The sequence below is a fragment of the Halichoeres trimaculatus genome, unplaced genomic scaffold, assembly GCF_033239565.1.
Source record: "Halichoeres trimaculatus isolate MK-OKI-2021-1 unplaced genomic scaffold, fHalTri1.1 fHalTri1_scaffold_4, whole genome shotgun sequence".
NCBI lineage: Eukaryota > Metazoa > Chordata > Actinopteri > Labriformes > Labridae > Halichoeres > Halichoeres trimaculatus.
The window spans coordinates 34,311,086-34,333,264 of record NW_027437182.1 but is presented as its reverse complement, the minus strand read 5'-3'; the positions used below and the strand labels follow the sequence as shown (position 1 = coordinate 34,333,264).

Below are 22,179 nucleotides of genomic sequence, written 5' to 3'. Positions count from 1 at the left end.
TCAGCACAAAACTATTTCTGTTTAATTTCTTGGTTTTAGTTCGGTGGACTGGACTGATCAGATTAGCGTTATCCAAATAATGAACAATTTTGAAGTTTTCAAGTGCAAAAGTTAACCTGCAGAGCAATCACCAAAACAAGCAGCTATGTGTATAAAGACTGCTTTGAGAAGCACTGGAATCAAGAAAGGCCTGATTTGTGTGCAAGCCTTAAAAGGTGAAAGTTAAGATTTGGGTAGGCCTTCTATCTTAGCTTCCAAAACAATTATTAGCCTCTGTGACAGCCTCTGAGGGGGCTGGGATCTGAGAAGTCACCAGGTTTATGTGAGGCCAAACATTGTGCTGCTTGTGTCATTGTTATTTGAGTTATGTTGAGTTTTATCTATTTAATCTATCCAAGAAATGTTCACATAAAAGTGAAAATATGCAAACTTATTTATCAAACAGTGTACAGCTGCTGACCTCTCGCATTAAAAGTGACCTTAAAAAGCTAGAGGGACAAGCAGATAACTCAATTTTAACTGAAGAGAATGACTGGCGAGATAATTTGGCCCACAGCATTTACATAACCTCCCAACTTTCTCTGCTCTTTCAAATCTCAGCTCCAAAAATCAGATATCCAATTTTTCAGAATGTTAGATGGTTTAACACAGTCATCCCATGTTACCAAGATTGTTTGAGGCACGTTGGTTCTTTGTTTCTGTTCTGTATTCAAATAATTTTGCTGCCTTCTCTGGAGAAGCCGGAAGAACTGCTTTAAAAAGTAAAAGAATAAAAAATTAAATCCAACATATTTCCATTCTCATTCTTTGTTGAGTAAGTGCAGTGAGGATAAAGAGGGAAGTCTTGTTTTTGCATTTTGGTTTGATTCTACTTGGAAATGTATGTGTTTTTCCTCCATGATCCAGGGTACAGTTTACAGACTACTGACAGTAGAACAGTGCGTTTCCACCAAGCGGTCTAGTTTTAGTTTGGGTAGGTATAGGGTACATCTTGCTTGCATTTTTACGGCAAATAGTCCCCTTCAAGCCTCAGTGGGTCACAAGGACGGCATAAGCCTGCATCACAGGGATTCATAGTTAGTCTCGTTAGAAATGATTCATCCTTTTTTTCTGCTATTTCAATGGAGCAGCTTTCCTCTGCTAGTAAACTACACTGCACGTTCAGTTTTTCAGTGTTCTATCTTTTGGAGGTACTGAACAGTTTTACTACTACAAACGTGCTCTACAATTCCTCCATAGATACATGTTGCTGTTAAAATTTTTTCCCTTTCTAGTGTGAAAAAAGTTTCGATAACAACCATTGACTGTCTGTAGATGTCAGTGATGTTTGTCAGTGGCGGTAGGCAAGGTCTGGCGGAGCTTGTCAATCAATACCAGTGCACTGGTACTGCACTGTTTTTAGAGTCATAGAGCACAATATTCTGTGGGTCTTGAAAGATCTGTCAACATGCTGAAAAATGAGTGGCAGCTAATAAATTAATGTACCATATGTTGTTTTATGAGATTAACTTGATCAGCTACTCAGATCACTCAGTGACAGCATCGGATGAGGTGATCTGCTAAAAATGCTGATCACAGAACAATTGAAAAAACCCCAGAACAGCGCCACCAAAAAAAACCTGGTTGAGTTTGGGATCAGTCCATTCCAACACAGCAGTCTGTACTGGTTTTATATCGTCCAAACTAGGCCAGCAGAATGAAACACGTTTTTGGGATGCCTTTCAGAATAAAAGTCTGATTCTTGCCTCTTTGACGAGATTCACCTATTTTTTGAACAATGCTTGTTCAGAAGTTGTCCAGAGTACACCTTGCTCTAATCGATGGTGAGCTTTTGTTTGGGAAAAAAATGTCATGAAATGTGTCAGCTGCAAATATTATTATGATTATTAGATCAATGATTTCCAAAACATCAGTCTACAGGGAATTCTTTGTCTTATACGATCTCCTTTTCATCTATCTCAGTCCCTTTCTTTTTGCATGGACACCAGTATAACACATAACGCCAATGATCAAATAAACTCAGGTCAGGAGGGTAGAAACAACACTTGTGCAGTATTAGCTTCCTGTTTCATAATGGTTATGAACAGTTTCCTAACAGAGTAGATGCAAAAGGAAAACGATATGGATGGGAAACTTGGGACTTCTCCTTTATGTTATCAAGATGTCAACAACTGCTTATCATAAGAAACTATTTAGCTTGGTAGAAACAAAAGGTTTGTTTTAGAAAGAACACATTACTGTGTGAAAAACCTCCTCAGGTCTCCTGAAAGGAGTCACACAAACTGAAGCTTTTAGTTTTTTTTGTTTCTGCTTCCATTATCTCTTTCTGTAACACTCGGCTCTGTGGATGTTTTCTGACAGGGGTTTTTAAAAGTGAACAGCTAAACACTTTGTTATTCTGACTGTAGAGTGAGCATCACTCATACAAAATGATATGATGTGGCTGAACGCTGGTTTGTGATTTCGGGGGGTTTCTTGACTGACATTTGAAGTCAGGGAATCACCTGGGCAGCCTCAGTCTGTACAGCCCCGGATTTCTCAGTATGTCTGCGTGATGATCGACCTTATCTGGTGAAGGTTCAGTTTGAAATGTTGATCATAAGAAACCGATCCCTCTGCCTTTACCTTCTTAGATGTTTTCTTGATGGCCCTGGAGGCTTTACTCAAGGTGCTGTCCATATCCTTGGTGCTGACTTGGAGAGAGTCTGGATCAGTGCACTGAATCATGTCCTCCTGGTTACACAACAACAAACAAAACTGGTTTTTAAATGAAGGATTTCGATAACCTGGAGTGAGCATTTCATGTAATCAATAGCAACAGATACATTTTGCTGGTTGCAGAAACAGTTGAAGGCGGGGATGTATAGTAGCATCCACAGACAGACACACACAGTCTTTATTCCACTCTCCCCCGCACCCTGCAGTGGGCTTGTTAACAAGCAGAGCTCTATCTTGTTGGTATTCACAGTGCAGCGCTGACCCAGTGAAAACAGCATTAGGAATGCAGCTGTGAAGTGGCAGGCAGACCAGAGGCCAACATCGCCCCCCTCTGATGGTTTCGTTAAATGCAGCAGAAAGTCTAAATTTCAAACAGCTGCTAAAGGACATCTAGATTTTACTAATGTGAGAAATTAATCAGCAAATGAGACCAAAGTGGTGTTTTTGACAGCTGCTGTATGACTGTGGCTGGTATTTCTCACTGCCATGAGCTGTTTTTTGGTCCAAAAACGATTAAAAATGTACTAATGAGTGCAGGGGGTAACATCTCTTCATTATCACAAGCAGACATGCTGTTGTTTATCTGCTCAATCTGAAAATGCATGATTCTGTTGCACCAAACAAGAAAACTTCAGTGTATTTTTATGTTTATAGAAGAACAAAAATGTTTCTGTGCTGATTCAAAAAAAAAAATCATTTTCCTTATTTGACATAGATGACTAAAACATTTTTCTGTTCCAAATGTTGACAAAACATTAAGATTACTGGTGTTTTAGAGCTGATTCTGACACTTTTTTACAGCTGTTAACAGTGTTAACAGACTTTCTTCATTTTTATTGAGCTTTGGTTGGAGTGTTTGGTTACTCACCGCATCAGCCCTGCAGATGGTGTTGGCGACATGGCGACAAAGTGTTCGCAGCCAGGCGCTTTTAACGGTGTCCTCTCCAGCCAATTGGAAACTGAACAACAAGTTCTCCTGTTCAGTTGGAGGGCGAACCACCAAGGCGAACGCATTCACACACTCTGGAAGGGAGAGACGGACAGTCAGTGAAGAGATGGAGAGGAAGAGATAGAGATGGAATCAAAGAAAAGGTGTTGGATGGAGAGAAAGGGAGGAGGAACAGATGGAAAGATGAGAGCAGACAAGTGGTGAAAGAAAGCAAAACATGAAAGATAAATCTACTTCAGTGCTTTGTCCAGATTCCTCACATCAATCATGAATGTTTCCAGTGCAAACACAGTATTTGTCTCTGAACGTTGTTTCTTGTGTAAAACTACCAGGTGAGAGAAAATACAGGGAACGTTGAACTATGTGAGGAAAGATGGCTTTCAGATCCCCTGCATGTATCTCAGCGTGTTGCTCTGTTTCTCAAGCAAACCAGGACACCAGGAAAAACAACAGGGCTTCAACAGAGGGAGTATTACACTCTTCGGGAATCTTAAACTGGTATTTACTCCCAGTTATCAGGAGAGCAATAGAAAAAGTGAGCGCAGGAAGTGTGGAGTTATCTCTGTGCCACATTCAGTACGTTAACATGCACGCAGTGCACTAAGGTCAGAGCTCGATCATAAAGTCACAGGAGTCTGTATGAGTGTACATGCAAAAAATGAAATCGGACTTCTGGCCAGGAACATTACACTCTGTATTGCTGTGTGCAGCTGTAGCTCTTTATGTTTCTCACACTACGTGTTTTAATTACATTACATGGTGCTTGCTTGTTGTGTTGGAGAGCAGAGACCCAATTTGTCACGGTCATCTACTTCCTCTTCCAGGTAAAATTTGCTCACTCTGAATGCCGAGTCCTGCCGAAGTCAACCACAGTTCAATTGCAATTGCATTATCTAGGTGTGTCAATTGAGCTGCACTCAGTCTGTTCTCGGTCCAACTAAGGTGTGCAGGCTAAGCTCATAGTCCAATTTCTGAAGTTGTATAAACCTACTGATTGTTAGCAGCCCTCTGCCTTAAAACCACACCTCTCCTACAAGTTGTTTTTGAAGAGCATTAAAGCAACTTTGTTGTTGTGCTATATCTTGACAAAAAGCACTTATTCTATCTACAAATAGACTTCGAGATGCAGATATCAAAACCCATTAAGCTCTGTGGAAAGTGTCACCGTGGATGATTCAAGTTACTTAGCACTGATTTTTAACTAAAGAGGCAAAAGTATCTGACGTGTGGTATGAGTACTTTCCTAAACACCTGAATTTACCTGTTTGATAAGACAGTATTTAAAGTCTGGTTTTACTCCCGGTGCTGAACTTGTAATTCCAGAAGGACATAAATAAAAAGGATCAACAGTATGTTCTACCACTTCTTTTATTGTTGACCACACCAGAGAGATTAAAAAAACAACACAAAAAAACAAGCCGCTATGAAATGTGATTGCAAAGGGACTAGGACAAAGCTATATAAGATGGTTGCTGCTGTACCTGCTGTACTTCAAGATTCTACTTAAAGCCGGCCGCAAGAGTACCAGAAACTGCATACATACTTACTCTAAAAACTAGAGGTAGACCGATATATCGGCCGGCCGATATATCGGGCCGGTGTTTGGACATTTGTCTCTATCGGCCATCGGCCGTATTTTCTTTTAAAAAGCCGATTTTTGATCAGGCACAAAAAAGATGAGCACCTCAAACTTGTAGAACCACTTGGATACATTACATACTTTTGTTCAAATTATATTAATAAGTTTAAGTTTCTTTTTTGACATTTTAAGAAGAGTGTGAATGTTTACTACTGCTTGTTACATTGTGTGTTTACTCAGACAAAATATTTCATTGTTTTGAAAGCTGAATAAATGTTCAGAGGACTGGACACGACTTGTTGTAATAGATTTCTTTTAGTTGCTCAGAAATTGCTGCGTTTCACAAAAATGTAATAAATGTATATTTATTTAACAATCGGCCTGAATATCAAATTGGAAAAATCGGCTATGCATATCGGCATCGGCTGCCCAAATTTGGAAAGCATCGGCATCGGCATCGGCCCCCAAAAAACCCATATCACTCGACCTCTACTAAAAACCCAATATTCACTGCAAAATCAAACATGCTTACAGCCTGGTTCAAAAAGCAGTTTTGGTCTGATGAACAAATTTCTCTTTAAGGGCGAATAGTTTTATGACTAATTGAATTTTCAGCTATCAAGTGTACACGTTTTCCCCATACAGAGAATGGCTGACTCGACTGATACATGAGCACCCTGTAGCTGTATGATGAGGCTTAAGACCCGCCTCTTTACCCAATCCTGAAGGTCCAAATACAGATCTGACCTTCCGTGTGCTCTCTGTCATTTTATCTGTATTTCCGCATGGACATGGGCCAGACAGAGCAGTAGCATATGAAACCGTGGGGGCAGTGTTGCTATAGCTACATGTACGTAGCTCTAGTGAGACACGAGGGAGAAATAAAAATAGCCGAACTGGCTAACGAAAAACTTTGTGAGTTGTTGAGAAACTTCTGCCTCCATTTTGTCTTTCATGTAAGACGTATGTTAGCAGTACCTCCTCCAAAACCGCCATGTTTGTTTTTGTCATTAACTTTTGACTCTGCAACCCAACCTGGGGAGCTTAACTCAAATTAAGTCAAGCTTTTCAATATGGCACCCACCCACAACCTCCACAATGGGCTTCAACACTCCGTATCACAAAATGATGGGCAATGCCATGGAGACCAAGTCCATTTGTCACAGACTACGTCAAGTTCTGTTCCAGTATGTTTTCAGTTGAAGAGGTTTGAGAAACTTTTGTGACCTGATTCTTTCCTACAAATGTATTTCTTATGAAAAAGTCACTTGTTTCTGGTGATTTAGTTTGTCCTTGTGTTCATATTGTTAATCAAATCCTCTCCACTTTTGCACTTTCATTTAACTGAACTAAAAATACACAGTTCTCCTTCCACGAGAGAAATGTATTATGCATTTGCTGGCAAGACTTAATTGGTCTAATAATAAAATAAAATGTTCCTCACTGAAGGACATGGTGAAGAGATGTTTCAATGGAAGGAACATGTGAAATAAAAAAAGTAAAAGGAAGCTGTACCTTTTTTCATGTGTTCCTGAATGTTCTTTTAAAATAGATGTTAATCACACACAGGTACAACTCTCTTACCGTCTGTGTCCTGCAGGTCCAGCACTCTCCGAATCTGGGACAGAGGCATCAGTGCAATGTGCTTGAGAGGGGGAGGGGGTCTCGTCTGCCCAAGTGGACTCTTGAAAGTATTGATCACCTTATGTCGCTTCCTCGCAATCTACACACACAAATGCACACAGATGCACAAAATGAGACAGCAACTTCAGAGGCAAATGTGAAGAAAGGCAACTTCCATAGCATCCAATACACTGATACATGTGTGTGTTAGTGAGTGAGTGGGAGTGTGTGTGTCCTTGATGTTCTAAAACTGAGTGTGGGTGCATTTTGCAGTGCGTGGGTGAAGCTATCGGTTACTTGGCAATAAATCAATGAGGCCTTCATAGAGGTAAACGATGCAACTCATTAATGCCACATTAATTAGATGCTGAGAAAGAGGAAACAGGGAGGAGGGAGGAGGACCCAGAGATGGGGGAGAGGATAAAACAGGACACCACATCGTAGGTCATTGTTGTTTTGACAGTTTAAGTGAGGAAGGCGAGGGTGATTATATGAATGCACAAGTTAATCAATGGTAAGTGATGATGGAGGGGAGTTACAGTACGACCACCCACACCTACAAAATATCCACTCAATGAAAATACATTTAGGACTACATGGAAAATTGTCAGACAGCTTGTTAAACACACACACACATGCGTGCACACACCGCACACACACAGGCTAATTAGGAGGTGTCACTGACACTCCTGATTCAGCGCAGCCACCCACCTCTTCTCTTTCATGATTGCCTGCCCTGTTCTTAGGCTGCCCCTTTGCTAATTAACACACACAGCCTGTGTCAGCAGTGAAAGATTGCACACACATGAATTGATCACCTATTCATTCTTGCTACTCTGCAAAAGACCTCTTTCCTGCTTACCACTGAATGGGCACATGGATCACAGCGTGTGTTAAGCAACATGCTGAGACTCATGCTGAGTCTCCCTTAACAAACATGGAGCAGGAGTAAAGAGAGGATGGTTAAGTGATTTTAGGGTTTAAATAAAAAGGAAGGAGAGCAGCTTCAGGTGATGCAGAGACTTGTTGGACATACAGAGTAAACGACTGAACCTGTCGGGTTTGAAATATCCCACTTAAATAACACAGGAGGTATCAGTCACAACCAGTAAAGCGGAACACTTCAGATGTTTACACACCATCTTTAAATCTTTCTCACCTCAAGGCAGTCGTTGAAGAGGAAGAGGGTCACGTGTTCTCCACGGTCACATGGCTGGTCACCCAGAGCAATAGTTTCTACTCTGTAAACCAGGCTGCGATGAGAGGAAAGCAAGTTGGCCTGCCCAAAACACAAAGCATGAAAAAGTGTGAGAGATGCAGACTGAAATGATGAGACAGGCCAGGAAAACAGAATTTAACAGGAAGCCTGCTGGAAATGCAAGGGGTATTACACAAGCAATAAAAATAACTGGTTAACTTGAAGTCATCTCCTTTTCAAAATTCAAAAGATTTTGTAATTTTTCCTCTTTCTAATTGTAATTGTGCCAATAACTTACATTAAAGGCTCTGTGGGGGTATTTATTCAGAAAATGAACTGGAATCAGTCAGGTTTTTCCAATATAAATACACAAGGAGCACCATCATATGCATTCATTTTGAGAGAGAAAAAAAAAGTTTTTGGAGGATACAAAACCACGAGGTTATGTTTTTTTTGCAGTTATATAACACTTTTGTTTTGACGCCCAAGCAGCAGTCTCTGGTCTAAAAATGTTAGCGTTAGGAAGTGCTAAAATCTGCTATTCCTTGACTGTCCTCTGGAGTCGAAAGTACTGGAAGTCAAATACACACCAAGCCAAAAAAAGCTGTTTTCACAGCAGAAATAAGCATTGCAAACAACACACACTGTACTGAGGATTAACTTTTTTTCCAACTGTGCAATTAGAAGATATCAAGATCAGGGGTACAGTTCAGCTCACATGACTACATAGCTGTTAGTGTGAAGAATCAAAGCTCGCCCCGCTTCCAATATGGCTGCGCCAGCCGACTTTGAAAAACTCTTTTTCAGAAACAGTGACGCTAGAGAGACTACGTCTATTTATTATACAATCTATGTTGACAACAAGCAAATTGGTAAGAATAGTAGTAATTTCCATCCAATCCCCTGTCTCTCTGGCTTTGCACCGTCATGCCCATGGTCCCACCTCGTCCTTCCCCACTACCCCTCTAACGTCAGCTAGCTTCTCAGCTACCAAAGCGTCATGGAGCCAGAGAAGACAGAAACCAAGAAGCTGTTACTGTTACCCTCCACAGGGAAGGGAAGAAAACGAACAGTTTCAAGGAAAAGGCTGAAAAGGTAGAATTATGAGTGATACAGGTGCCAACAGAGACTGAATATTGGAGAAATGTATGACCGGTGGAAAAAGCTGCAGAGGGATTTGGGACTGAAGACTGACACCGAGACAGCTGCGTTTCTGTTGAACAGGTAATGACTTTGTTTACCACAGTGGGAGATGTCAGCTGAATAACTCTGGTTAGTCTGTGCCTGTACTGGCTAATGACTGAATGCTGCTGGTGGGAACAGGTCGGCTCTGTCAGTAGATTTTAGCATAAGTTAGCTACACATCTTTAGCATTGTAAACTGAGCTGGTGAAGACACGCCGAGAATCTACAGACTTGCTTGGTTATCATGGAGAAAAATCTGAATTGCATGTGCTGACATTGCGATTGCGATATCCTCTTTTGCGATCACGTAATTGCATTTGTTGACATTGCGATTGCGATAATCGTGCAGCCCTAGTGCTGAGTATGTAAAATTTATTTACTTGGTGAATTAAAGCTCAGCTGATCCCTACGGTCGGTGACCTTAAAATTTCTGCTGTGACTGTTGAGAGATTAAATAAGTAGCAGTCTAGTACAGAACACAGCCCAAAACCCCTAAGAGATGCTAAAACAAGAATCTATTAAACTTACAGGACAGCCATCGACTTCATACACAACATCAAAGATCTGCTTCTGGCCTTCAGTTTTCCTCTTGTCCTCGTTGATGTGGCTGGAGAAAAGGGGAAGGGGAAATAAAGCAGAAGAATGAAGGAAATACTGGTTCTCAGTGGTGCTGAAACTTTAATCAAGTGATCCAACTGTTTAACCAACAGAGAAAACAAAAAAATTTGATCCATAACTTGTCTTTGTTCTACAACCAAAAATGAAGACGCACATTTTCTAACTTGAAGTGATGGTTCATTATTTTAAGTTAATCTTTCATTGTGATCAAGACTGAGTGTGGACAGAAAGATATCTTGTATTATTGGAAATGATCAAAGCATGTCGGCTGTGTGATCATCACAAAAAGAAAGGGTAAGTTCATGCCAACTCACGTCATGACCTCTCTCAAAGACTCAATGGCTTTTTCCAAAGTTATCTTGTCTGGGTTGTCATCTGATGTGTGTTTCTTTATGTCTGGAACAAAGAGAAAGTTTGGTAAGCAGTGGACAGGCAGGAAGAGATGAAAAACATCTTTGCACTAATCTGAGAAAAGAACAGTAGAAAAAGAGGTATCAGCTGGAGATAAGGGAGGAAGACGCCATGTATGGAAGGTCAAAGGTAAGGAGGGAAGACAGGAAAGGTTGTATTTGGAACAAGAGATTAGTTTTTTTTTTTTTTTTAACAAAGGATGTGTAAAGAGTGTGTGTTACCATTGAGAAGAAGGGCGACACTGGGCAGCCTCTGGACTGGTCTGATGAGCAGCTCGACGAGTGTCTGTCTGCCACATTCTGGCTTGGATTGGTTGATCTGACACATTTAATCACATAAACAAAGACATTTAATGAAGAAACACGACTGTTTAACAGGAAGCAGGGTCAGAGGATGCTCCAAGTGGAACACAGCTTTTCCTAAGAGCTCCTAAAATACTGAAGTGGTCAAATAGTTGTAAAGGTCAGTAAATCTTAAAAACCCATCCAAAATTAATTTAAGTCTCTGTAAAATCTGCTTCTGTTTTTGTGGTAAGGACAAGTTTGCACAAATGAGTAAATATACTTCCACCCTGCAACTCTGCTTTCACAGAAAGCTTTCTCATCTTAGATCTTTTGTCTTGTGTAATGGTATTAAAAGAGTCCATTACCAATCAGAGTCCAGAAATAAGCAGTTTCTCAAAGACGCTTGCTTGATTGCATTACGGATTATCCTCTTTAGTTTTGTTTTATTTTTTGTGAATGGTTGCATACAATAAGAACAGAAAATCTGCCAACTAAAAATATTGCTATACTGTTTAAAAAAAAGGGATGTGCCCATGTTAAATCACCCAAAGGATTTGAAATAGGGCTGCAACGATTAGTCGACATAATCGACTAAGTCGACGATAAAAATTCATCGATGCAAATTTTAATAATCGACGCGTCATATTATTGTTTTTATTGTCGTTGTCACATGGTGAAATCAAATACCAGGGGGTAATACTCATTTGTAACTTCAGTTCACAGCATGAGGTGCTGTGTTACTGGATACTTTTATGGGAAAAGATCATATGTGAGGAATGTGGATGAGGTAAAATCTCCACTCCCAGAGAGCGCTGTGCGCTGACGGAGGCTCTGCATCTCCGGTTTTGACAGCCTGACAGCTCCCGGAGTTTAGTGTCTGATAACGTGATTTAAAGAGTCTCCTTCACTCTGTTACAGACGGTTTCTCAGGATCTGAGTCACAAACTAGAGTCAAAACTCCCCTAACTTTTGTAAAGAGAGGACATTTATTTGATGGAGCTCTCACTCTCAAGCTCACACTGCACCGGTAACACTCAGCGGGGAGGTGGAGGGGCGGAGTGCGCATGAGCGAAGTAGAAGTAGCGCATGTAGAGAAACAAAACTAAACGCGTTGTTATGAAGAGCTGGGAGAGAGTCAGACGGGATCATACAGAGCAAAGCAAGCCCCAATGAGCAAATAAACATTAGAAAACGAGCCCAAAGTCACTAATAAGCAGTCTGTCCAACACTGCGTACAACAACTTCATTTCCCTGTTACCTGCTTCATTCATTTTGAGATTCAGCCTATTAATTTTTTTGTATAGCCTAGTACTTATATTTTTTAATGTCATCATGAATGAAATAAAGACAAGCAAACGAATAAACATGACACAGGGCTGACCAATCAGATGTAAGAACCTAACTCTGGGTAAATGCAGTGAAAATGCAACACACAGGTTGAATTATAAAGGTCTGCACTTTTTAAAGGACAAATTAGGTTGAAACTCAAAATAATCGTGATTAATCGACTAATCGAAAAAATAATTGATAGATTAGTTGACATTAAAAATAATCGTTAGTTGCAGCCCTAATTTGAAAACTTGTTTGGACTGTTAGTTCAATGAAGGGCTGCAACGATTAGTCCATAATAATTGACCCATTGACTATGAAAAACTCATTGACGCAAATTTCAACAATCGATGCATCGTATTATTGTTTTTATCTTTGTTGTCATGTGGTGAAATGACATACCAGGTGGTAATGCTCATCTGTAACTTCAGTTCACTGCATGAGGCACCATGTTAACAGATACTTTTGAGGGAAAAGATCACTGAGTTCATATATGAGGAATATTGATGAGGAAATCTCTCTGTGGCCTGACGGCGCTGTGCGCTGACAGAGGCTCTGCATCTCTGGCGTGAACAGCCTGACAGTTCCTGGTGTTTCGCGTCTGATAACCTGGTTTAGAAAGTCTCCTTCGCTCTCTGTTTTTTAACAGTTTTTCACAATATGAGTCACAAACTAGTGTCAAAACTCCCCTAACATTTTAAAAGTGAAGACATTTGTCCCATGGAGCTCATTCATGCTCATACTGCACAGGTCATGGTGATTAATTGACTAATCAAAAAATAACCAATAGCTTAGTCGACATTAAAAATAATCGTTAGTTGCAGCCCTGGTTCATTGATACACTGTAAACAGCGCTAGGCCCACTGGCACAGTGCTGTGGTGTTGTTATTAAAACTAATTTCACAAGGATCTTCTTTTGCATTTATGTTTTACCACAACCAAATAGTGTTTAAAGTGAATGGAACGTCATATGCCTCCCACCATTAGAGCAACCGAACACAGAGAAGACATGAAAAGGTCTTACCTTGAGGAAAGCATGGAAGCGGGGCTTCTGTTTCTCACAGCGAACAATGGTGTCCTTGCTCATTTCAAAGAAGTTGACGAAGGGTGGGTAGGCCCTCACCAGCTCTCTAGACTGAAGTGAGAGAAGAAAAGAGAGAATCAGTAAGAGGGAGATAAACACAAACCATGACGATGACCCGCTCTTGACCCACTCATGTTTTTCCTGTAATTGTAACACCACTCTCTGTATTCAGGCCATGCCTGTCCTTTACTGCAAAAATGTCCATTTTGTAAGTAACCAAAAGGTCAACCATCTTTGAAACCATTATTAAACTATTATGAAAGTATAAGGGCTGGCCTGTCAACAGGAAAAAATGAGGCTGAATCATAGACATAACCTTGAGTAGTTCTAACACTATACGCTGTGTATTTTATTTGTATAGGTGGGAAAATATTAAGGTAAATATTAACTTGTACTCACATATTTAAGGATGATGTCTCCCACACTCTTGTCCTCCGACCAGTCTGACAAAAGTTCCTCAAGATCGCTCTGATGACCAAACACAAAACCTCACAGGTCAACAACTCCTCTGTAAGATTACCCGACTACCACAGATAAATCAAACTTTGATTTGATGAAGATAGTTTAGAACATATTACCTTTATTCTGGTGTGAACATCGTAGATGTCAGGGATGCAGCCAAATATTGTCTTAATTTCCTCCTGGGCCAAAATTGGTCCGCCCACCTGCCCCTCTTTTTCCAAAGGAAGCTTGAAAAGCTGTTAATACAAAGAGGAACAAACTCAATTCAGCATGCACAAAGAAAACAAAGTAGCATTTTCTTTCAGGAGGATGTCCACATTAGAGGTTCATCAGAAAATCTTGTTTGGTCAGTTGGTCCAGCACATAAATGGATAAATTAAGCAAGCAACGATTTGATTTGTCCAATAGCCGATGATGAGCTGAAACTGCAGCTGACCCTCATGTATGTGAAACACTGAAGATCAAGTAGAAACATCTTAGAAATAAATCCTATATGCTTTAGTGAAGGGAGGTTACAGTACAGTCATCAGATCTTATTTCCTTTCTTTCTATGGAGGAAACGTTGAGTGACCATCAGCGGAAGAAAAAGTTATTTTTTGTTTGTTTTGTTCAATTTTGGTGGGATCAAAAATTAAGGAAAGGAACAAAAATTTAAATCATCCTTTTCTAAGCATTAAAATGTGTTCCCTCATTGTCAGTGGCTACAGGAACAGTTTGGTAGTCAGTTTCAATCAAAAGGGTAGGGTTTTTGACTTTTAGTTTTCTCATGAATGCTTTATTTTGCGAGGCCCTATTCTTGTTTACAGTTTTAATACTTTTACAGGTGGCGAATGTGCAAACCTTTGATCATGATTAATCTGCACCTTCAGCAGTACAAGGAACCTACTGCAAAACTGTTAACAGGCAGTCCTTAATGATCTAAGAGAGGCAGAGGCTCTGCATCTCTGGCTTGGACAGCCTGACAGCTTTCAGCCCCAGATAACGTGATATAGAGAAAAAAAAAGTTCACACCTGTCTTCTTCACTCTCCGTTGTAGACAGATTTTGGAGATTTGAGTCACAAAATAGTGTCAAAACTCCCGTAACTTTTCAAAAGGGAGGATGTTTATTCATTTTTAGCTCATTTAAGCTCACACTGCTTCAGTCCAACTGGCAACACTCAAAGAAGGAAAGGAGGGGCATTAGTATGAGGACTGCACGTAGAGAAGAGAAATTAAAACGTAACTATGCTCACAGATATGAGGTGCTGTAGGAAAAATATCGTAACCTTGGTAATATACAAATACTTACTCATCAAGGTTATTTGTAAATAGTTCTCTCTGGAAATACTGTAAATAGGGCTGCAGGATATGGCCTAAAACAAACATCTCAATATTTTTTTAGCTATATCGTAATACACGATATACATCTCGATATTCTGATTTCTCTTCTAAATCACCATATAAATTATAAATTAAACCCTTTCATGCACAAAATGAAACCAGTACACTGATCCAAGCAGACCCTTTAGTTTGGTGCAAATTTTACTCTGGAACGACTGATAGCCTAGAAAATACTGTACACAACCTAGGGATGGGTACCTTTCACATTTGAAATGATACGGTACCTATACCCGGTACCTGTCAATCGGTACCGGTACTCAACGGTACCAATTTTTGGTACTTTCTGTGTTATAGTGCTAAAAAAAATCAATTTATTGAAGAATAAAATATATATTTTTTTCAATTTAACATATTCATTCTTCAATATGTAACCTTGCAATGCTGTGTTCATGTCCAGCATGGAAAATCTCCCACTCTTCCACTCCCTCACAGTCACAAGGATGCATTTAGGTACCTAAATATGGTACCTTTTGATTTTGTGCAAATTGATACTCGGTACTTTTGACAGAATTCGGTCGGTACCTATAATAGTACCTAACTTAGTACCCATCTCTAACACAACCTGACTATCTCATGATGGTGAACACACGTTTTTTATCTGTTGAAAACCTGGACATGCCCTCTGAGTACTGGCTCAGTAAAAAAAAACAAAAAAACACTGTAAGACTGTGACATACAGATTAAGTCTATTTTCCTTTTCTTCTGACCCAAGTGAAAAACAGCCCATGTCCCTGAAAAGGAAGTAATCATCAGCTGTGAGCCTAATGCACTGCATGAAGTGCTGACAAAATGCTCCACTAATGGAGTCAAAGTGGTCAGTTTTCTGTGCTAAATTCTACTGTAGTAGAGCTATGACGGGGTTCGTTTTCACATTAATTAGCCACAGCACCAAGCTAATCTGATATTATTAGATTTAGTTCAAACCAGCAAGCACCACAAGGCCAAGGGACGGAGAAAGTCTGTAGGGGGTGATAACAAAATTTGAGCAGGCATTCGAGGAGCAAAAAAACGATAGCCAGAGAAAAAGTACACAAAAGAAAGTAACATCAACAGAGGAAGCCAAAAAAGAGGAGCCAAGGAAAAGCAGAAAAAGATTTTGAAGGATTGGGAGACAGACACAGAGAAATGGTCAGGCAGGTCATTTTCCCCCTCACTGGTCAGCTGTCTGACTCTCCGCTGGGACGGACTGATAAGACAGGCCAAGAGAGAGCATGCAAACACATACGCACATACACACACAAAATCTCACACCCCTTTAATGATTGTAGCTTAACCTGAAACTGTTGTCAGGGGCAACTAACTTGCTGGCCTGTGAGGGAGTGTTAGAAAAGAGCACATTGTGCGTAGACAGAGGCACACACTGATACCTGGAGGATGGTGCTTAAAATGTCGACATAGTTGCTCTCAGTCTGGTAGAGCTCCTTGGAGACCTGCCACCTGGCTGACTGCTTGGACACAACCGGAGTTGAACTCTTGGAGGGTTTTGAACTCTCTGTGGAAGCCAGAGGAAGACAAGTTGTTGATAGTGAAGTAAAACAGACTCACAGATTACATACCTTGGAAAAGTCAGTGATACTCATTAAAAAGCTCTAAATAATAAATAGAACTCAGATGATATATAATTATCATTATTAATATTATCATTATTATTTTATCCAGATTAGGGATGGTCATTGATAAGATTTTATTACTTCCAATGCCCTCATCCATTCTGATTATTGATCTGATTCTTTATCGATCTGATTCTTTTTTGATTCCCTTATCAATTCCTCTTGTGAATATTCTCTGTACAAAAAGTAGCTTGACAGGTTTTCTGGGTCAACAACATTAAATTGAGTTTATGAGTGAATTAATATGTAATTGGTCACTGAATCTGGATACCTCTACATGTAAATATACAGAAAGACTAACAAATTTTATGTCACAGGACGCTGATTTACTGTTTTGTAATATGCTATTGACTCAAGTATGCCATCTTGTGTTTCGAAGTGGTTATAGCATTATTCTAAGTTGTTTGGAACCTTCCCGAGCCAGCCATGAGCCTGGACGTAACTTTTCTTTGATTTGCCTGACTGTTTTGACATTTGGAGTTTTTAGTATTTTTTTTATACAAAGAGTAACTGATATGTGTCTGCGATAAAAGTTTAAATTCTGTTCTGAAACTGAAGTTATACTGATGTATGCTAACTTCTAGCATATCAATGCAATTTCCCTTATATGTTAGCATCAAGCCAGCACTATTTTGTTAATTTTTTTTTGGTAAATAAGGAGATTTATACCATTTTGAATGTATTGAATAGAAATCTCTTGTGAGAGAGTAATGTACATTTTTTTGTGAGTTCAGTTCTTCAGTAAAACTTCAAACTGAAAATCCTGAATCAAAGTTTTCCTGGGAAACCTTCACTAACCACCAAGATAGCTGCGGCAGACTAGTCGCTGTAAGGTCCAGCAGCTCCGGCATTATGTAAAGAATCAATCAGGGAATCGTTATGCTAATAATGATATCTTTCACGCCTCAGTCCAGTTAACAACTGCTAAAGCACAACCTGACCTGTAGAAGTTCTCGACTGCTGCTCCTCCTCCTCTTCTAGTTGTTGATGGGCTCTTGAATTCAAGCTGGATCTTTTCCTCCTTTCTTTCCTTTCTATCCTAATCCTTCTCTCCCTGGTTTTTCTTCTTCTTATGCTACTCCTGGTCACAGCATTGTCCTCTGTGCTCTCTGAACTCTTCCCTACTCTGTCTTCTGGAATGACAGGTGGTACATGTTGTGACAGTTTTCTTAAGATGTAAAGGAAATCATCCAATGAGGAAATCTATCTAATCCTTAATCAATCCATCACAGAAATGGTCAAGTGCCATCCAGAAACCAGGATGAATTAAACAGGCACATCCCAGCATTACCTGCCAAAGCTTTGCACGTCTCAGGGGTGTTAGAGATGTCCAGCAGAGAGCCCATGGACAGGGAGTGCTCTGCTGATGGCCTCTTGCGTGGTGGAGGGAAGGGGGAGATCTCCGTCTCCTTTGTGAGTTGAGCTAGCGTGTCCCTGAGACGTCGACGCTTACGGTTACTGTTGGGGGTGGTGAGAGACAGGAGGGACACGGCTTTCTTCATTGCTGGGCTGTCATTCTGGAGTTTAAAAAAGCCAAACAGACAAGTGGACAACAATTAGAAAAACAAGAAATAAACAGGATCACAATATAAATCCTCTGACACCTTTGAATAGGTAGCAGGAAAGACAAAATAAAAATGCTTTCTTTTTCGTACGTTCACAGCTGAATGACAGGAGCTCATTCTGATTTCCTGGCACACGTTTTACGTCTAGAAAACACTGCACATTATGGGTTTGGCATGCTTCAAGCCGAACTCACCCACGGATTTACCAGCTGCATGTAGACAAAACTATTTTTAAAAATGAATTGGGGGTGGGGGGGTACTTGGTTTTGAAAATACCGAGCTACGTGTGGACATGGCCTTTATCAGTTTTCGCTTTCCTTTATTTCTTATGCCCACAGACTGTAAAAAAAAGGACGTCCCCTTGCTTGGCTCCAAGTGGGGTCTCCACAAAAACTGCTCCTCCTGGTGGCTGGCTGCAGTATAGGCTAAAAAATCCAGCTTTCCAGTCATTCCAGATGAGCTGTGGTCAAACTTTAAAAAATGATTACACCTTGTAGAAATGTTTCTCACGTCTGATTGTTGTGGTGATTTGAAGATATCATTTGGCTGTCTTGTATTCAAGTACTCTTTTTTCTGAAAATTTTTGCTTTCATTAATTATACAGGTTAAAAACAAGGCTTTACGTAAGGTTTAAGAATGATTGACAGCTGCAGTTCTTGCATATTTTTTTCGGGGATTGTAAAATACGTCTGGAGGTAGAGTCAAGAAGTGATTAGTAGGGCTGCACGATTATCGCAATCGCAATGTCAGCACATGCAATTCAGATTTTTCTCCATGATAACCAAGACAGTCTGTAGAGTCATCATGACACAACTTTTTTTTATTAAATCGCAAGCACAATCGCAATCGCAATCGCAATCGCAATCGCAATCGCAATCGCAATCGCAATCGCAATCGCAATATTGTCCACCTAATCGCAAATCGCACCTTTTCCCCAAATCGTGCAGCACTAGTGATTAGACTCTCAAAAGAAAAAAAATAATTATTATTTGTGTCACCCAGCTCCACTCAGATTCTCCCAGAATCCCTCACAGTCTCTACTGCACAGACTCTGGCTGCATTTGCTGCCAATGGCTGCGCCTGTGACGGGGGTATTTTGGCTTCAAAAGCGTACAATGATAAATGGCTGAGCCTCACTGTCAACTCTATATACAGTCTATGCTTACGCCTCAAATACACCTGATCCGTCTACAGTCTGACTCTATTCAGTTGCGTCTTGACTGCTTTTGTCAACTCACACCAGCTGTGTGATCAATCCGGCAAGCTGTATGACTGACAGACAGCTGGAGTCACAGACCGAGTAGTTCCCACTCTATTGATAAGTCTTTCTTCATTCATATTGTGCTGTAAAACCTCAAACCTATTGACCCCTGGTCTGGTGGGCGCCACTCACTATGCCAGTTAACATCGCAGTCAAGCTAAATACGAACTGATTTTGACACAGTTTGTTCTATTTTGAAAGTCACTGGTGTTTTTAGGTAGTTTCAGTCACGACTTTCTGTCCTGCTCAATCTTTCCTCTACTAAATTTATGCGTCACAGCTCCGCGTCCGGAGGATGGTTGCTTATGAACTGCAACATGAAGGACCAGCCACACACTAAGGAATGGATCCACTGTAAGTTGGGACATTGATTTGAATGGAAACCTAAACAATCTGTTGCTGTGACGGAGCAGAGACAAACTGCAGACGCAACTTGTGTATCTTAGCCGTTAGCCTTTTGGTCTATATCTGTCGTACGTCACTCAAACTATAACTGCTATTTATTAGAGTGTAATTCATGCCCATTGTACGAGTCAGTGCCCTGGTTGGGTCAGTCATGCCTAAAAAGTCTGGACATGGCTCTGCTAATTAGTGGGCAGCTCGCCCCGGGGTTCAGTTGATGAGAGTGATGGGCAATGGTGAAAGGCTCGACATTCCCCCCAGGTAAAAGTTAAACAACTCCTCAGGCATTAAGAGACCATGTAGTGTACCGATCTGTCAAAAAATGAAAGTTGTGGGTTGTCCATTTGCAACAAATCTCTCTCCCTGCAATCAATATCAACAAACTTTAATTCATCCAGATCATCAAAAAGATTTTATGAAGTAGAATGACTACATTCTGAGAGCGATATAAGGTATAATACGCCAAATGAAAAGTGACAAGGTGATGAATTTATCAGTTTTTATGCAGAGCTACCGTTTAAAATGTGACAAAAAAATCTTTTTCTTCAAGAAAAAGGCCAAACTGTGCTTGGTCGACTCACTTCTCAATTAAAATGTGGCGGAAAAAAACACAGATAATGAGGGATAGCATTTTTACCTATTTTGGCAGATATAATCTCATTTTAATTTATGGATTACGGTGCAACATGTATATTACAGACTGTTTCAAGACCACTTACGAAGTCTTCACAGGGACTTGAAAATAGAACTCTGAACATTGCTTGGTTGGTTTTGAGTACACCCTGGCCTCTAAATCCTGTTACCCCTGCAGCCACACAGGTTCACAAGTGTTAAAGACAGCTCAGTTATCCCTGCTGTGAGGCTGCAGGGGAAGTGTGTGTGATCTAAGGGAAAGTTTACAAGAAAAGCAGCAGTGTGCATCTTGTGGGAAGCCTGAAAAATAAAAATGTCTCAAGCTAGCTCATTCTTTATGACAATTCTCAACTGAGACATGTATCTGGAAAACACTGTTATTTCATCTCTTCATGTGATGGTAAATCTATGTGCTCAATGGGGATGTCAATGTTTAATTTTCCATATGTTTAAAAAAGGGAGTTAATATTACACCATTTTTTTCTTTGAACACAAAAGACATAAATAATCTTAACAATCAACAACACAAGTAATTCAGCCCATTTCATAGGACTTCCAGTCATACACTCACCTTCTCATAGAGGTACATAGACTCCCCAGCTCGAGCATCCATCTGAATACTTCCCCAGAACCACTACAACACAAGAAAGGAAAAGATTTCACTGACCTGTGGGTTGCCACTGAGGATGATAGGGAAATAAAAAAAAAGATTTGATACTATAATGACCCACACTTTCCTTTGAAACCCAATAAAACTGGCAGAGTAACGGAATGGCCCTATTGATTGTGGGGTTACAACTACAACTGAACCACCACTCTACCTTGGTTCAAATTATTCATCCGCTGAGACGGGAAATCCATTATTGATCCCCTCTCTGACAGCACAGACAGAGAGAAGGGGTGCAGAGACTGTATCGACTGAGGTTTAACCTAAAAGGAATCCTGATCAGACGATCATTTGGAATTCTGTTTAGGAGGAAACAACTGAAAGGATTCATCATTTTCCTCCAGCCTTTCAGACTGAGCCTTTCTGAAGCAAAGCCCCAGAGTGAACCGATGGTTCTGTAATGTCAAGACAATTTTTGGCCAATATGACAGTGGTATCAACATTTCTTTTCTTTAAAACAAGACCTGAAACAAATTCAGGTGTTTCTTAAACCAAGACCCACCTCTTGTTTGACCACAAAGAGTTTTTTTAAAGGAGAAAACGGCAGCTCCTTCACAGAGTTTTCCTCCACCACCATGTGTGTACACCTCTCGTCTCCAACCTCGAGATAACCACCCCCTGAAACACACAAATATGAGAAGATGATGAGGGAAAACACCAATGTGCACATGACTACACTGAATAATGATCCCACACTGGCTAAAGCGAGGCCCTATCTGCTGCAGCACAGACCGTGTTTGAGAGTCCTCTCCTCCATGTTGGCCTTCTCTTCATCTGAGAAACCAAGAAAACTGAGCACACAGTCCTGGAATGGTGGCACTTTGAATTCTGTTCGGAACTCTTCTTCTCCTGCGTGGAAGTTTCTTTACACACAAAGGAAGAAAAAACATGGTCATCATCACTTCTGTGACAGGGTTTCAGTCCAAGTACTTTATACTTCATTCATTCAAGCACAAAAAAAATTCAAGTGAGTTTAAGGTCTCCCTTCACTAGAGCAGTTTTCTGAAACTTATTTTTATTATCTTTTTTTTTTTTTTTGTCAAATTGTTAAAGCCAAACGATTTGGTAAAATTGTGATATTACAATTGTTATAAAAAATATTATTAGGAGACATATTTTTTATGCATAAATATGCAGAGATTACTGGTAGTTTTTTCCTTTTTAATTAAAAAAATGAAATAATTTTACATATTTTAAATTAAAAAAAAACTAAAAAAAAAA

General features: G+C 40.1%; 1 protein-coding gene across 4 annotated transcripts in view; it reads right to left on the bottom strand.

The window, feature by feature from the left end:
* ect2 (epithelial cell transforming 2) overlaps positions 1–22,179 on the bottom strand; it is a 60,180-nt gene that overhangs the window by 14,655 nt on the left and 23,346 nt on the right. For all 4 annotated transcript variants that reach the window (XM_074668920.1, XM_074668922.1, XM_074668921.1 and 1 more), the window contains 15 exons: positions 21,691–21,821; positions 21,461–21,576; positions 20,863–20,925; positions 17,722–17,947; positions 16,188–16,312; positions 13,556–13,675; positions 13,377–13,445; positions 12,918–13,028; positions 10,502–10,598; positions 10,184–10,265; positions 9,780–9,858; positions 8,029–8,148; positions 6,831–6,969; positions 3,587–3,741; positions 2,626–2,733 (listed from right to left, as the gene is read on the bottom strand). In XM_074668920.1, coding sequence (XP_074525021.1) covers positions 2,626–2,733; positions 3,587–3,741; positions 6,831–6,969; positions 8,029–8,148; positions 9,780–9,858; positions 10,184–10,265; positions 10,502–10,598; positions 12,918–13,028; positions 13,377–13,445; positions 13,556–13,675; positions 16,188–16,312; positions 17,722–17,947; positions 20,863–20,925; positions 21,461–21,576; positions 21,691–21,821 — 1,741 coding nt within the window. The remainder of the gene's footprint in view (positions 1–2,625; positions 2,734–3,586; positions 3,742–6,830; positions 6,970–8,028; positions 8,149–9,779; positions 9,859–10,183; positions 10,266–10,501; positions 10,599–12,917; positions 13,029–13,376; positions 13,446–13,555; positions 13,676–16,187; positions 16,313–17,721; positions 17,948–20,862; positions 20,926–21,460; positions 21,577–21,690; positions 21,822–22,179) is intronic.